Source organism: Oncorhynchus masou, chromosome 11 (genome assembly GCF_036934945.1).
Source record: "Oncorhynchus masou masou isolate Uvic2021 chromosome 11, UVic_Omas_1.1, whole genome shotgun sequence".
NCBI classification, from domain to species: domain Eukaryota; kingdom Metazoa; phylum Chordata; class Actinopteri; order Salmoniformes; family Salmonidae; genus Oncorhynchus; species Oncorhynchus masou.
This window is the reverse complement of record NC_088222.1, coordinates 20816495-20830103: the sequence shown is the minus strand read 5'-3', so window position 1 is coordinate 20830103 and position 13609 is coordinate 20816495. Positions and strand designations below refer to the sequence as shown.

General features: G+C 44.3%; 1 protein-coding gene across 5 annotated transcripts in view; it reads right to left on the bottom strand.

Moving 5' to 3' along the window:
* Window positions 1-13609, bottom strand: part of LOC135548302 (nipped-B-like protein) — a 61623-nt gene that overhangs the window by 17709 nt on the left and 30305 nt on the right. For 2 of the 5 annotated variants that reach the window (XM_064977757.1, XM_064977758.1), the window contains exons 5-20: window positions 11975-12086; window positions 11696-11850; window positions 11345-11434; window positions 10799-10944; window positions 9151-9241; window positions 8462-8989; window positions 7034-8320; window positions 6561-6689; window positions 6245-6394; window positions 3408-3479; window positions 3224-3313; window positions 2914-3014; window positions 2747-2833; window positions 2402-2633; window positions 1900-2051; window positions 1726-1806 (exon numbers count right to left, since the gene is read on the bottom strand). In XM_064977757.1, the coding sequence (XP_064833829.1) occupies window positions 1726-1806; window positions 1900-2051; window positions 2402-2633; window positions 2747-2833; window positions 2914-3014; window positions 3224-3313; window positions 3408-3479; window positions 6245-6394; window positions 6561-6689; window positions 7034-8320; window positions 8462-8989; window positions 9151-9241; window positions 10799-10944; window positions 11345-11434; window positions 11696-11850; window positions 11975-12086 (3503 nt within the window). The remainder of the gene's footprint in view (window positions 1-1725; window positions 1807-1899; window positions 2052-2401; window positions 2634-2746; window positions 2834-2913; window positions 3015-3223; window positions 3314-3407; window positions 3480-6244; window positions 6395-6560; window positions 6690-7033; window positions 8321-8461; window positions 8990-9150; window positions 9242-10798; window positions 10945-11344; window positions 11435-11695; window positions 11851-11974; window positions 12087-13609) is intronic. The other 3 variants (XM_064977759.1, XM_064977760.1, XM_064977761.1) reach the window with 3 other exon arrangements.

The window sequence follows — 13609 nt, the reverse complement described above, 5'->3', positions numbered from 1 at the left end:
TAATTTCCACAAAGTTTGCTGCTTCAGTGTCTTCAGATATTTTTGTTAGATGTTACTATGGCATACTGAAGTGTAATTACAATCATTACAAGTATAATTACAAGCAAGTGTCAAAGGCTTTTATTGACAATTACATGAAGTTGATGCAAAGAGTCAATATTTGCAGTGTTGACACTTCTTTTCCAAGACCTCTGAAATACACCCTGGCATGCTGTCAATTAACTTCTGGACCACATCCTGACTGATGGCAGCCCATTCTTGCATAATCAACGCTTGGAGTTTGTCAGAAGTTGTGGGGTTTTGTTTGTCCACCCGCCTCTTGAGGATTGACCACATGTTCTCAATGGGATTAAGGTCTGGGGAGTTTCCTGGCCATGGACCCAAAATATAGAGGTTTTGTTACCTGAGCCATTTAGCTATCACCTTTGCCTTATGGCAAGGTGCTCAGTCATGCTTAAAAAGGCATTGTTCATCACCAAACTGTTCCTGGATGGTTGGGAGAAGTTGCTCTCGGAGGATGTGTTCTTTATTCATGGCTGTGTTCTTAGGCAAAATTTTGAGTGAGCCCACTCCCTTGGCTGAGAAGCAACCCCTCACATGAATGGTCTCAGGATGCTTTACTGTTGGCATGACACAGGACTGATGTTAGCGCTCACCTTGTCTTCTCCGGGCAAGCTTTTTTCCGGATGCCCCAAACAATTGGAAAGGGAATTCATCAGAGAAAATGACTTTACCCCAGTCCTCAGCAGTCCAATCACTGTACCTTTTGCAGAATATCAGTCTGTCCCTGATGTTTTTCCTGGAGAGAAGTGGCTTCTTTGCTGCCCTTCTTGACACCAGGCCATCCTCCAAAAGTCTTCGCCTCACTGTGAGTGCAGATCCACTCACACATGCCTGCTGCCATTCCTGAGCAAGCTCTGCACTGGTGGTGCCCTGATCCCGCAGCTGAATCAACTTTAGGAGATGGTCCTGGTGCTTGCTGGACTTTCTTGGGAGCTCTGAAGCCTTCTTCACAACAATTGAACTGCTCCTTGAAGTTCTTGATGATCCGATAAATGGTTGATTTAGGTGCAATCTTACTGGCAGCAATATCCTTGCCTGTGAAGCCCTTTTTATGCAAAGCAATGATGACGGCACGTGTTTCCTTGCAGGTAACCATGATTGACAGAGGAAGAACAATGATTCCAAGCACCACCCTCCTTTTGAAGCTTCCAGTCTGTTATTCAAACTCAATTAGCATGACAGAGTAATCTCCAGACTTGTCCTCGTCAACGCTCACACCTGTGTTAACGAGAGAATCACTGACATGATGTCAGCTGGTCTTTTTGTGGCAGGGCTGAAATGCAGTGGAAATGTTTTTGGGGGATTCAGTTCATTTGCATGGCAAAGAGGGACTTTGCAATTAATTGCAATTCATCTGATCACTCTTCATAACATTCTGGAGTATATGCAAATTGCCATCATACAAACTGAGGCAGCAGACTTGGTGAAAATTAATATTTGTGTCATTCTCAAAACTTTTGGCCACGACTGTACACAATGAAAGGGAATATAGTGTATTCTAGAACAAATCCAGAACTCCATGGAAACCCAGGTTTGAGGCACCACATCAAGAGCAACCCTGGCACTGCTATACAGGGGATGTATGTAATGGAAGCACAATAAAAGTGAATATATTCTAGAACGACGGCAGAACTCTGTGGAAACACTGGTTTGGATTCTTACCGCAGTCACTAGTTTGATGGCACACAGCTGTAGCTCACTGACACTCTCTACAAAGAATGGAGTGATGCCCATGGAGGAGACCTGAGGGAAGAAGAGAGAGATGAGTTATATGGTAAGCAAGCAGAGGTCAGAAATCATGACCCCCCAGGGAAAGCACTAGGAGCGGAGTCTCACCTGCAGGATGGTGGTGTCAGTCAACAGCTGTATCTCCAGGAGCTCAGAGATGTTGCTGACGATGTCACACACCTTGTTGTAGAGCATGATGATCACCCTCTGCTTGTGTGTGGAGCTTTTAGCTCTCTTAGCCCTGGAGCTCAGCAAGCCACCTGGGTGAGAGAGGGGAGGAGAAGAGAGACAATGAATAAAAGTTCAGAAAAAATGCAGAGCAGAGACCCTTTCCTCAGTCAGTCATGGCAGGGATAGGCATAACACTGGCCCAGGTAGTTTTGAGTGGACCACACTGTCTTGTATGTACACACCGTGTATATACTTCACATGAACGGTCTTTCAAAATGTTCTGGGTGCTCTGGTCTTGAACAAACCACCGTCAAACTCAAAGTTTAACAGAGTGTATGAAGACTGTGACTGGACATTTATGTAGCCAGTTCTCACCACATTATGTTATATGGGTTTGTTCCAAATGCTTTATATAGTAAGGTGGGGTTAGGGTGCTGACCTCCGTGAGGGTCCACTCTGTAGACAGGGTCATACTGAGGGTAGAGGGTGTTTTGCAGGTGAAACTTGGTGTACTGCAGCACTCTCTCAATCACGTCCTCGATGTACACCGCCTTGGGCATGCGGGCCGATGTCATGATGTTGAGGGCAGTCAGACAGGCGTCAGCTGACTTTGTCACTCGCTCCATGATGAGGTCACGCCACAGTCGCTCCTCGTCTTCTGCGTCTGCGTCCTGTTGGACAGAGAGAGAAGACATTCAGACAAGTGGAACCTCTCTATGGAATATGCTTCTTAGGCCAGAAGACTAAATCTGGGTCTGAGAAACCATATGTGGGGACAACTTACATGGTTCATCAGTGTGGAGAGTTTGGACCCGTCCTGAATGTTTTTCTCCAGGATGTTCAGGACCTTCACCAACTTACCAGATGAAAGCTATGGAGACAGATGAGAAAAATATAACAGAATGCCAAAAAGATTGACATCAACCTGCATCCAGTGTTCCCCTTTCTTACCCTGAAGGTGATGCCCATGGCCTTGATCTTAGCAGATTCACTGGCCAGTTCACTCAGCTGGTGTTTCCCCAGCAGAAGCTCCTGTGGGATCTCATCATCATCTGTTGACGAGAGTTATGGAGTTACAGTTGGCAGTTCTGTCACCGTCATTTATAACTGAGCATTACTATGGCTGATATCAAATTACATTTGAAAAGAAATCCAACAATCACAATGTCATCTTTCCTATTCTTGGTAAAAATGTCATTCAAACCTCTGAAGAAAACTTAAAATTAATAAATATGTAAAGTAGATAATGAATAATGCATACCCATGGCATTGAAGTCAATGTCCTCCAAACTCTCCAGAATGTTGTCCACACTGGCTGAGAACCTCTTGAACGTGGAGGAGTCCATCAGTTCTGTTGAGTAAACAACACAGAGAAAGTGAATAACCTGCGCTTATGAGACCAAAGACATACAACAAAGACATTACTGAATTTAGAGTGAAATTACCTTCTGCTGTCAGCTTGGGCTCATATGCCTTTCTTTTCTTCTGTTTCTCCTTCTTCTTCATCTTTCTGGCAACTGGACAGGATTGATACATGTTAGGACAATGACATTGGACAGCAACACTTATCTAGTGAAATATTACTACTACTCATCCTCAGCATTTTACCCTGTATCTAATGCACAGGTATACCATGCTGGTGTATGCTCTATTTAGTGCCTTCGTAAAGTATTCATACCCTTTGAGTTATTCCAAATTTTGCTGTCTTACAGCCTAAACTCAAAACGGATTAAATATAATTGTTTTCTAACCAAATTCCTTTTTGCAAATGTAGAGAAAAAAATGAAATACAGAAATATCTCATTTACATAGGTATTCACACACCTGAGTCAATGCATGTTAGAAGCACCTTTGGCAGTGATTACAGCAGTGAGTATTTCTGGGTAAGTGTCTAAGAGCGTTGCACACCTGGATTGTACAAGATTTGCACATTATTCTCTTAAAAATTCTTCCAGCTCTGTCAAGTTGGTTGTTGATAATTGCTAGACAGCTATTTTCAAGTCTTGTCATAGATTTTCAAACCAATTTAAGTCAAAACAGTAACTAGGCCACTCAGGAACATTCAATGTTGTCGTGCTAAGCAACCATTGAATATTTGACCTTGTGTTTTAGGTTATTGTCCTGCTGAAAGGTACATTTGTCTCCCAGTGTCTGTTGGAAAGCTGACCTAACCAGGTTTTCCTCTAGGATTTTGCCTGTGCTCTATGTCGTTTCTTTTTATCACAAAAATAAAAACTCCCTAGTCCTTGGTGATGACAAGCATATCCATAACATAATGCAGCCACCACCATGCTTGAAAATATGAAGAGTGATACTCAGTGATGTTGTGTTGGATTTGCCACAAACATAACACTTTGTTTTCAGGACATTAATGTAATTTCTTTTCCACATTTTGCAGCTTTACTTTTGTGCCTTCTTTCAAACAGGATGCATGTTTTGGAATATTTTTATTCTGTACAGGGACCTTACAGATAATTGTATATATGTGTGGGGTACAGAGATGAGGTAGCCATTCAAATCATGTTAAACACCATTATATCCTATGCAACTTATTGTGATGTGTTAAGCAACATTTTTACTCCTGAACTTATTTAGGCATTCCATCAATAACAAAGGGGTTGAATACATAATTGACTCAAGACATTTTAGCTTTCCATTTTTTATGAATTTGTAAAATATTCTTAAAACAGAATCCTACTTTGACATGATGGGGTATTATGTATAGGCCAGTGACACACAATCTCAATTCAATCCATTTTAAATTCAGGCTGTAACACAATTACATTTGAATACTTTCTTAATTTAAGGCACTGTATGTATGTATTGCTACATTACAGCCTTATTCTAAAATGGATTAAATGAAATATTTTCCTAAACAATCTACACACAATACCCCATAACGACAAAGCTATTATTTTGATATTTTGGGGAAAAATGTATTTTTAATCAAAAAACAGAAATACATTACTTACATAAGTATTCAGACCCTTTGCTATGAAACTCGAAATTGAACTCAGGTGCATCATGTTTTCATTGTTTTTAAAACTTGATTGGAGTCCACCTGCGATAAATTCAATTGATTGGACATGATTTGAAAAAGGCACACACCTGCCTATATAAGATCCCACAGTTGACAGTGCATGTCAGAGCAAGAACCAATGAATTGTCTGTAGAGCTCCAAGACAGGATTGTGTCAAGGCACAAATCTGGGGAAAGGGACCAAAACATTTCTGCAGCATTGAAGGTCCCCAAGAACACAGTGGCCTCCGTCATTCTTAAATGGAAGAAGTTTGGAACCATCAAGACTCTTATTAGAGCTGGCCGCCAGGCCAAACTGAGCAATCGGGGGAGAAGGGCCTTGGTCAGGGAGGGGACCAAGAACCCGATGATCACTCTGACAGAGCTCAAGACTTCCCTCTGTGGAGGTGGGAGACCTTCCAGAAGGACAATCATCTCTGCAGCACTCCACCAATCAGGCCTTTATGGTAGTGGCAATACGGAAGCCACTACTCAGTAAAAGGCACAGCCCGCTTGGAGTTTGCCAAAAGGCACCTAAAGGACTCTCAGACCATGAGAAACAAGATTCTCTGGTCTGATGAAACTAACATTGAACTCTTTGGCCTGAATGCCAAGCGTCACGTCTGGAGAAAACCTGGCACCATTCCTACGGTGAAACATGGTGATGGCAGCCTTCCGGCAGTGGGGATGTTTCTCAGCGGCAGGGCCAGGGACAATAGTCAGGATTGAGGGAAAGACGAACGGAGCAAAGTACAGAAGGATCCTTGATGAACCTGCTCCAGAGCGCTCAGGACATCAGACTGGGGGCGAAGGTTCACCTTCCAACGGGACATCGACCCTAAGCACACAGCCAACCTGACAAAGCTTGAGAGGATCTGCAGAGAAGTGTGCCAAACTCGAAGCTGTAATCTCTGCCAAAGGTGTTTCAACAAAGTACTGAGTAAAGGGTCTGATTACTTACGGAAATGTGAATTTCAATTTAAAAAAATATATATTATATAAATTTGCAAGAATGTCTAAAACTTTTTTTGCTTTGTCATTATGGGGTATTTTGTCTAGATTGAAGCGGGGAAAAAACTATTTAATCAATTTCAGAATAAGGCTGTAACATAACAAAATGTGGAAAAAGTCAAGGGGTCTGAATACTTTCTGAATGCACTGTATATATGAGAGAGAGAGAGAGAGAGAGAGAGAGAGAGAGAGAAAAAAAGATAACCATCGATGCTCATGATGGATGGTCAGTCAAAGACAGTGCCAGACTTACGGTCACTCATGCTGGGCGGTGGGGACTCATCGTATGAATCCTCTGGGCTGCGTTCACGGTGGCGGCTGCCGGAACCCCTGCGCCCTGAGCCTCGCCTCTCATCAGGCTCCCATGTCTTTTCCCGCTCCTTCTTGTGACGCTTCCGCGGAGCTGCAGGAAGAGAGAGAAGGAGCAACAAGTTAAAGGATGAAGCTTTGATCATAAACACCAGGGGTGGGTTATCAACCATTAGCCCGCCCCCAACTACTGTGATTGGAATGAACACCGTTTTGGATATGACTGTGCAAAAAAAAAAAGCAATATGTCTGGTACTTACACTCAGTCACAGAGTCGTCGTCATCATCGTCATCATCGGAGTTGACCTCGGCGTACTTGGGCTTCTCCTTGATGGTACTGCGCTTGCGTTTGTTCATCTTCACCCTCTCACACAGTGGCATGGTGGACTCTATCTCAGCAATCAGATGAGGAGGCAGTTCTTTCAACACTGATTCATCAAGACCTCACAGAGCGAGGCCACCCAGTTATCTATTAGCCCTTGTACGAAAGGGCTAATTACACTAACAATGACACATTTGTGCCACAACTAAAACAGATAGTGTCTTGTATTCAGGATCATTAGCAAGGCCTCATAACCATTTCAAATAAACCCCGCAATAAATCGGAATCCTTTCAAGGAGAGTAAAAGTCAAAAACACATGTCAACACAGGTTACCATAGCTAAACCTTAAGTTCACCCAAACAACAAGCTGACCCAGTCTGTCATGCAGACATCAGGATGTCTCCTCTTACCTTTCTCAGAAATCCAATGAGAGGGTCTGCTCTTGGAGGACTTGGAGCTGCGTGCGCTTCTATCTTTCCTCTCCCTGATGATTTTCTGCACCTCGTCGATGCTGAGTTTCTGCAGCACCACAACCGGTTTGGCTGCTGTCTTCATCTTCTCTACCAGCCCCAGTCGCTCCAGCTTGACCCGGGGCTCCTTCCAGCCCTCCACTACTGAACCCAGACCAGGCTTCCTCATCTCAGCTGCCAACACATGCCCATCCTTATCCCGCTTCACTTTGGGAATCACAAAGTTCTTAAAGCCTCCAGACTTCACACCCCCCAGCAGGTAAGCAGGGAACTCCTGCTTGTTTTCAGCAGGTTGTTGCTTAGAGTCCTGTCGGTTCCTGCTGCCGTCCCCACTCCTCCTCTCCTCCCCGCTCCTCCTCTCCTCTTTATTGGGGGATTTGAGGTTGGGGCCTGGTCGGTCAGTCCTCTGGCGCCCACTGTGTTCCACCCCCCCTCGCCCTTCCTGCTTAACCCGCGGGCTCTCTGGCTTGGAGCGCTGCTCTGGAGATCGTCGGTCCCGTGGATCCCCTGCCTCTGTCCTGTGTTTCCTCTCCCTGTCCTTATCCCCCCGCTCCCTGTCTCTGTCCCGTCCATGTTTGGAGTCATGTTCCCCCCTGCTGGACTTGTTGGGGGTCTCTGGCCTGCGGATGCGGGATGGGTCACTGTCCCGGGACCTGTCCTCCCTGTGACCAGAGTCTGAGCGACCCTCGTGCCGTTGCCGTGACTTGTCAGGCATCCTGGCGTCAGGGCGGGCCTTGCTATTGTCAGGTTTGCCATCGTGTCGATGTTTGGACGAGTCTCGTCTGTTTTCGTGCTTGTGTTTGGGGGTCTCCGGTCGGACGTCGGGGCCCAGCTTCTTGGGGGTGTCGGCACGCTGCTTGATGACCTCTGGCCGGACGTCTGCAGTCTGTAGTGTGTCTCCTTCTGTCTTGGAGTTTAGCCGCAGGACTCCAGTGGAGTCGGGGCCGTCCCCAGGACACAGGCGTTCCTCAGGCCAGCTCCTCAGGGCAGGGGTGTGGGTGCCTATATTTACCTCTGGCTGCCCGTCAGCTCTACCTGCTTGCTGCAGGTCGATGCTGACCATTAGGGCAGGCCGGCTCGCACCATTACTGGCAGCACTAGCCTCCTGGGGTGCCAGCTTGCTGCCAGCATTTCCCCCTCCCACGCCAGGTTGGGTTGCCCCCGCTGTACCTCCAGCACCAGGCTCTTGGGGATACGAGTCCTGCTTCCGCTTCTTCAGTGGCTTGTCTGCAGTGAGGAAACCATTGCTCAGAAAAGATCCTGACATATTACTTATTTTTATCAGCAAGTTATTTCTCCTATTTCTCAGCACACTAAAAAATATTTTTTAGGATAGATTTTTAAGTGCAACATTGAATGTAAACTCACCTTTATCCTGAACCTCTTTGGAGCAACGCTCCCTTTCTATGAGCGTCTCCCGTTCTATCCTCTCGATCTCAGCGAGCGCGTCCATCTCAGCATCGTCGTAAACAGCTCCACTGATCACCCCTCCAGCCTGCTTAGTGTTCTGGAGCACAGGGACCTGCTGGTAGCCTGACTGCTCCCCCTGGCCCGGGGCTAACCTGTGGGCAAGGTCCTGCTGCGTCCGGGAGAACTGCAGGCTGTTGTAGGCCAGGTCAGTGTCCTGGTCCTCTGCCCCAGGTAGGAGCTCTCCGGACGGGTCCATCTCAGTGGACTTCACCCGGGACAGTTTAAGGGTCAGCTTGGTAGAGTCTTTAGAGGGAGAGCTGACAATATCGTACATAGCAGCTTTATCCAACTGCTCCTTCTCCTCTTTAGTTAGCTTCTTCTGCTTCTTCTTGCAGTCAGGAGAGTCCAGGAGGAGGTCGGGAGCGCTGTCACGGGGGGAAGCGTAAGGGTTTGGGGAGTGAAGGATGAGGCTAGGTCGTAATCCTGCTGAAACCCAAAAAATATATACAAATAAATTGTGTGTGATTTTTTACAAATATGAACACTGATTGATTCAGGCATGAACACTTGACATAGAATATGTAGATTGACTCATGATTTCCAGACCACAGTATGATTATGCATATTAGCGGTCTCGGTTGGTATACCTTTTGGGGTCCCTTCGCTGCCAGCAGGCGAACAAACAGACTGGGGCGAACGGAGTGGGAAGGAGGCATTTCTCATGGAAGGATCACTCTCCTTGGAAAAATATTAATCAGATATTCATTACCAGTCAAATGTTTGGACACACCTCCTTTTTCTTTATTTTGAATATGTTCAACATCGTAGAATAATGGGGAAGACATCAAAACTATGAAATAACACATGTGGAATCAAGTAGTAACCAAAAAAGTGAAAACAAATCCAAATATATTTTATAATCGAAATTCTTTAGTAGCCACCCTTCGCCTTGACAGCTTTGCACATTCCTGGCATTATCTCAACCAGCTTCATGAGGTAGTCACCTGGAATGCATTTCAATAAACAGGTGTGCCTTGTTAATTTGTGGAATTTCTTTCCTTCTTAATGCGTTTGAGCCAATCAGTTGCGTTGTGACAAGGTAGGGGTGGTATACAGAAGATAGCCCTATTTGGTAAAAGATCAAAGTCCATATTATGGAATGAACAGCTCAAATGAGCATAGAGAAATGACAGTCCATCATTACTTTAAGACATGAAGATCAGTCAATGCAGAACATTTCAAGAACCTTGAAAGTTTCTTCAAGTGCCGTCGCAAAAACTATCCGGCGCTATGATGAAACTGTCTCGCATGAGGACCGCCACAGGAATGGAAGACCAGGAGTTACCTCTGCTGTAGAGGACAAGTTCATTAGTAAACTGCACCTCAGATTGTGAAATGCTTCACAGATTTCAAGTAACAGACACATCAACAGTTCAGAGGAGACTGCGTGAATCAGGCCTTCATGGTCGAATTGCTAAAAATAAAATAAAAAAAAACACTACTAAAGGATACCAATAACAAGAGACTTGCTTGGGCCAAGAAACACAAACAATGGACATGAGACAGGTGGAAATCTGACCGTTGGTCTGATGAGTCCAATTCAAGATTTTTGGTTCTAACCGCCGTGTCTTCGTGATACGCAGAGTAAGTGAACGGATGGTCTCCACATGGGTGGTTCCCACTGTGAAGCATGGCTGTTTAAGGGCTATTTGACCAAGAAGGAGCGTGATGGAGTGCTACATCAGATGACCTGGCCTCCACAATCAACCGACCTCAAGCCAATTGAGGAGGTTTGGGATGAGTTAGACCGCAGAGTGAAGGAAAAGCAGCCAACAAGTGCTCAGCAAATATGAGAACTCCTTCAAGACTACTGGAAAAGCATTCCTCATGAAGCTGGTTGAGAGAATGCCAAGAGTTTGCAAAGCTGTCATCAAGGCAAAGGGTGGCTACTTTGAAGAATCTCAAATCTAAAATATATTTTGATTAGTTTAACACTTTTTTGGCTACAACATGATTCCATATGTGTTATTTCATAGTTTTGATGTCTTCACTATTATTCTACAATGTCTAAAATGGTACAAATAAAGAAAAAACCCTTGAATAAGTAGATTAGTCCAAACTTTTGACTGGTACTGTATATAACTAAAGCAGGAAAGGTGGATACAACTCCACACAACAAATACATTCAGGCAGTGTACCAGCAATGAGGATCCAAGAGAGGAAATTGTATTTAATGTCAAAATGGTATCTTTACTAGGTAGTTTCATCTTGGTATGAATCATTTCTCATGTTTACCTCATTCCCTAATCTGTGGACTATGTTCATGTAGTCTTCGTTGGAGCCATGTCTGGCATTGTGATTGGCTGAGTTGCTTGAAATTTGCCCGGAGACCTTGTTGTCGTGGATGTTCCGCATGCCGCCAGGAACCATGGGGCTGGCAACTGAACAAACACCAAAATAAATCCCAGATACAATCAATCAACCTTCATTCAATTACCTTGCAGCTACGCAAAACCCATACTAAACACTGGTTCAGCTGTTAATCATCTTATTCAACAGGTAGACTGAATGCAGATAAACAAGAAATATAACAACACCAAAGAACAGAGACCTGAAAAATGATGCCTATCTACAGGAATCTTGCAGCGAGCAAGTGTACATTGCTAACCAACACTCCATCCTCTATTGTTATAAATACAGTTTGCAATTGGATAGACAGAGCATGGATATTTTGTGATGCAAATAATGCGTCACGGAGACACAAGCCGATGGGTCACAGCTTGGAGGTGATGGGGCCCGACTGTGGATGTTTGATATGATGTCCCCAGGGTTTTCCCATACCTAAGGTTGGGGTGGAGGGGTTCTGGTGGGGGGAGGCCTGCGGCTGGGTCTGCACCTCTAGGCAGGGCTGCACAGGCCTCTGGGGGCTTCCTGAATATGAGGGTGCAAGTGAAAGGAGAGGGGAAGAATGAAGCTCATCGCCCACAGAACACCAACACAACACACCAGGGTAAACTGTGTTGGTTTATAATGCATGGAGCACTTCTGTCCATATGTACAAATTCTACAGGGTCAAAGAATCAACATAATGACATGCATAATGGTTAGTTACAATATGGTTATTTGAGAATTAGTTGGTAGGTTCCCCATCATGCATTATGCTCCAAAACAAAAGCAGAAGTGCAGCCCCACCTTGCTGGATCTGTTGGTGCTGAGAGTAGCTAGGTGGGTGAGGGTACTGCTGCATGTAAGCAGCAGGGCTTTGGGGGGCATAGGGGCTGGGCACAGGGCTGTTCTGCTGGGGCGTGAACCTGGCATCCGACCCCATCTGTGGAGGGGCAAAGCGACTGTAGAGAAAGAGGATGAGAAGAACATGTCAATTCCAAGGGAATCTGAGAGAAGTATTGAATGAACTAGCAGAGGACTCACTGTAACATTACAGAAAATTGAACAAGCAATTTATTGTCATACCTAGAAGGGCTGTGTGAGATAGTGGTTTGCTGGTAGTTTGTCGACGCCGGACTCCCATGCATGGAATTCTGGGACATCTTGTACTGCGGCATCATTGGCTGCTGCATTATATCTATCAGATGAAAATAAGAGATGTGGTTAAAGAGGAGTAGAGAAGACCAGTGCACAGCACCAATACTGAGGGGCAATTCCACGGTAACAGAGGGACACAGACAGATTCTTCACACAAAATGTATGTCAAATAAAAAACAATTATTGCAAAATTAAACACTCCATGGGAGTCCAGCATAAACTATCATTCTGTTCAAAAAAAACTTTGTATTTGCACAGTACAAGTAAATGTTTGTGGAAATTGTTAAAAGTAGTCCTTGTTGGGGCCGGGCGGTAAACCATATTTGATGCATGGACCGGTTTGGATTTTTACTTTACCTTACATAACGGTATTTCAACGTTTGGTTTGCTAAATGTAATAATTGAGTGATGAAACTCGAACACTGATGGCAATCATCCGTTCTTACCGCCAGTAAGAGACTGCTAACAGCGGAGAACTGTTAACTTCCCAGCAAGAGCCTCTGGAGCGCATATTAGGTACTTTTTTTGCCATGAATCATGCTTGTGGGGCAGTGCAGGAGCCGAAATAGTGCACATGTACTTTTTTTGCCGTGAAACTTGCCTGTGAGGCAATGTGGGTGCTAAAAGAACCCTAGAAATCTGCACAGTGCTACTTGTGGCGAAAGTAAGAACTGCCATTAAATGCATTGAAAATACATGGTCATAAACCAGGTTTCCGTCCAACCACTTCATGTGGATGAATTACCTGACACATGAAAAAAGTCATGACTGGGCTGATGGAAACAGGATATGCCGGTACAATTTTATAAATGCCGACAGACAATTACTTTGTTCAACATGGTGGGATCGTTTTGTGTCTGTAAAATTAATAATGCGAAAAAAAGTGGTGGAAACGCCTTTCTGCAGAAAATATTCATATAATAACCATAATATCGAAGTAAACTTGGTCCTTCCACTACAACTCGGTAAACCACACAGTTTATTAGGCTACAGATGAAATAAGTTTTGATGAACTTCACAGGGTGGTGAAAGTGCACATGAGCATGATGCTCTCTTCCAATAAATATCTTATTCTGGTGACATGATGATGCTCGGCTGCCGTTTGACAAATACAAAAATTATTGCTCTTATCCATAATAATCTCATAATGCAGGTAGCCTACTCTCACTGTATGCCAAGCCGTTGGCTAGAGTGCATGTGCCAAGACCAGAGTGAGCATGTTTGCTATATAATGCAACAGTGTGTAACAAAACCATCAGTCGAGTTGAAAATGCAATGGAAACCCATTTAACTTGTATTTTTCCCCATTCGGCACATGTGAATTTAACCTCAATTAACCTATTTTTCTGTGCACTACGTCATCATGCACAGAAAATGTGCATATTGTTTTATGCAGATTTTAGAATATTCACATAGAAATCTATGGCAAATTGGACAGAAACCTAAACCTAAAGAAAAAAAACGTTGAAAAAAGGAATACATAAACAAAACAGGTGTGGCACAGTGTGGAAATGATAACAATTGAGTGCAGGAAATGCAGTAATTTATAAAAATGTTGAAAAT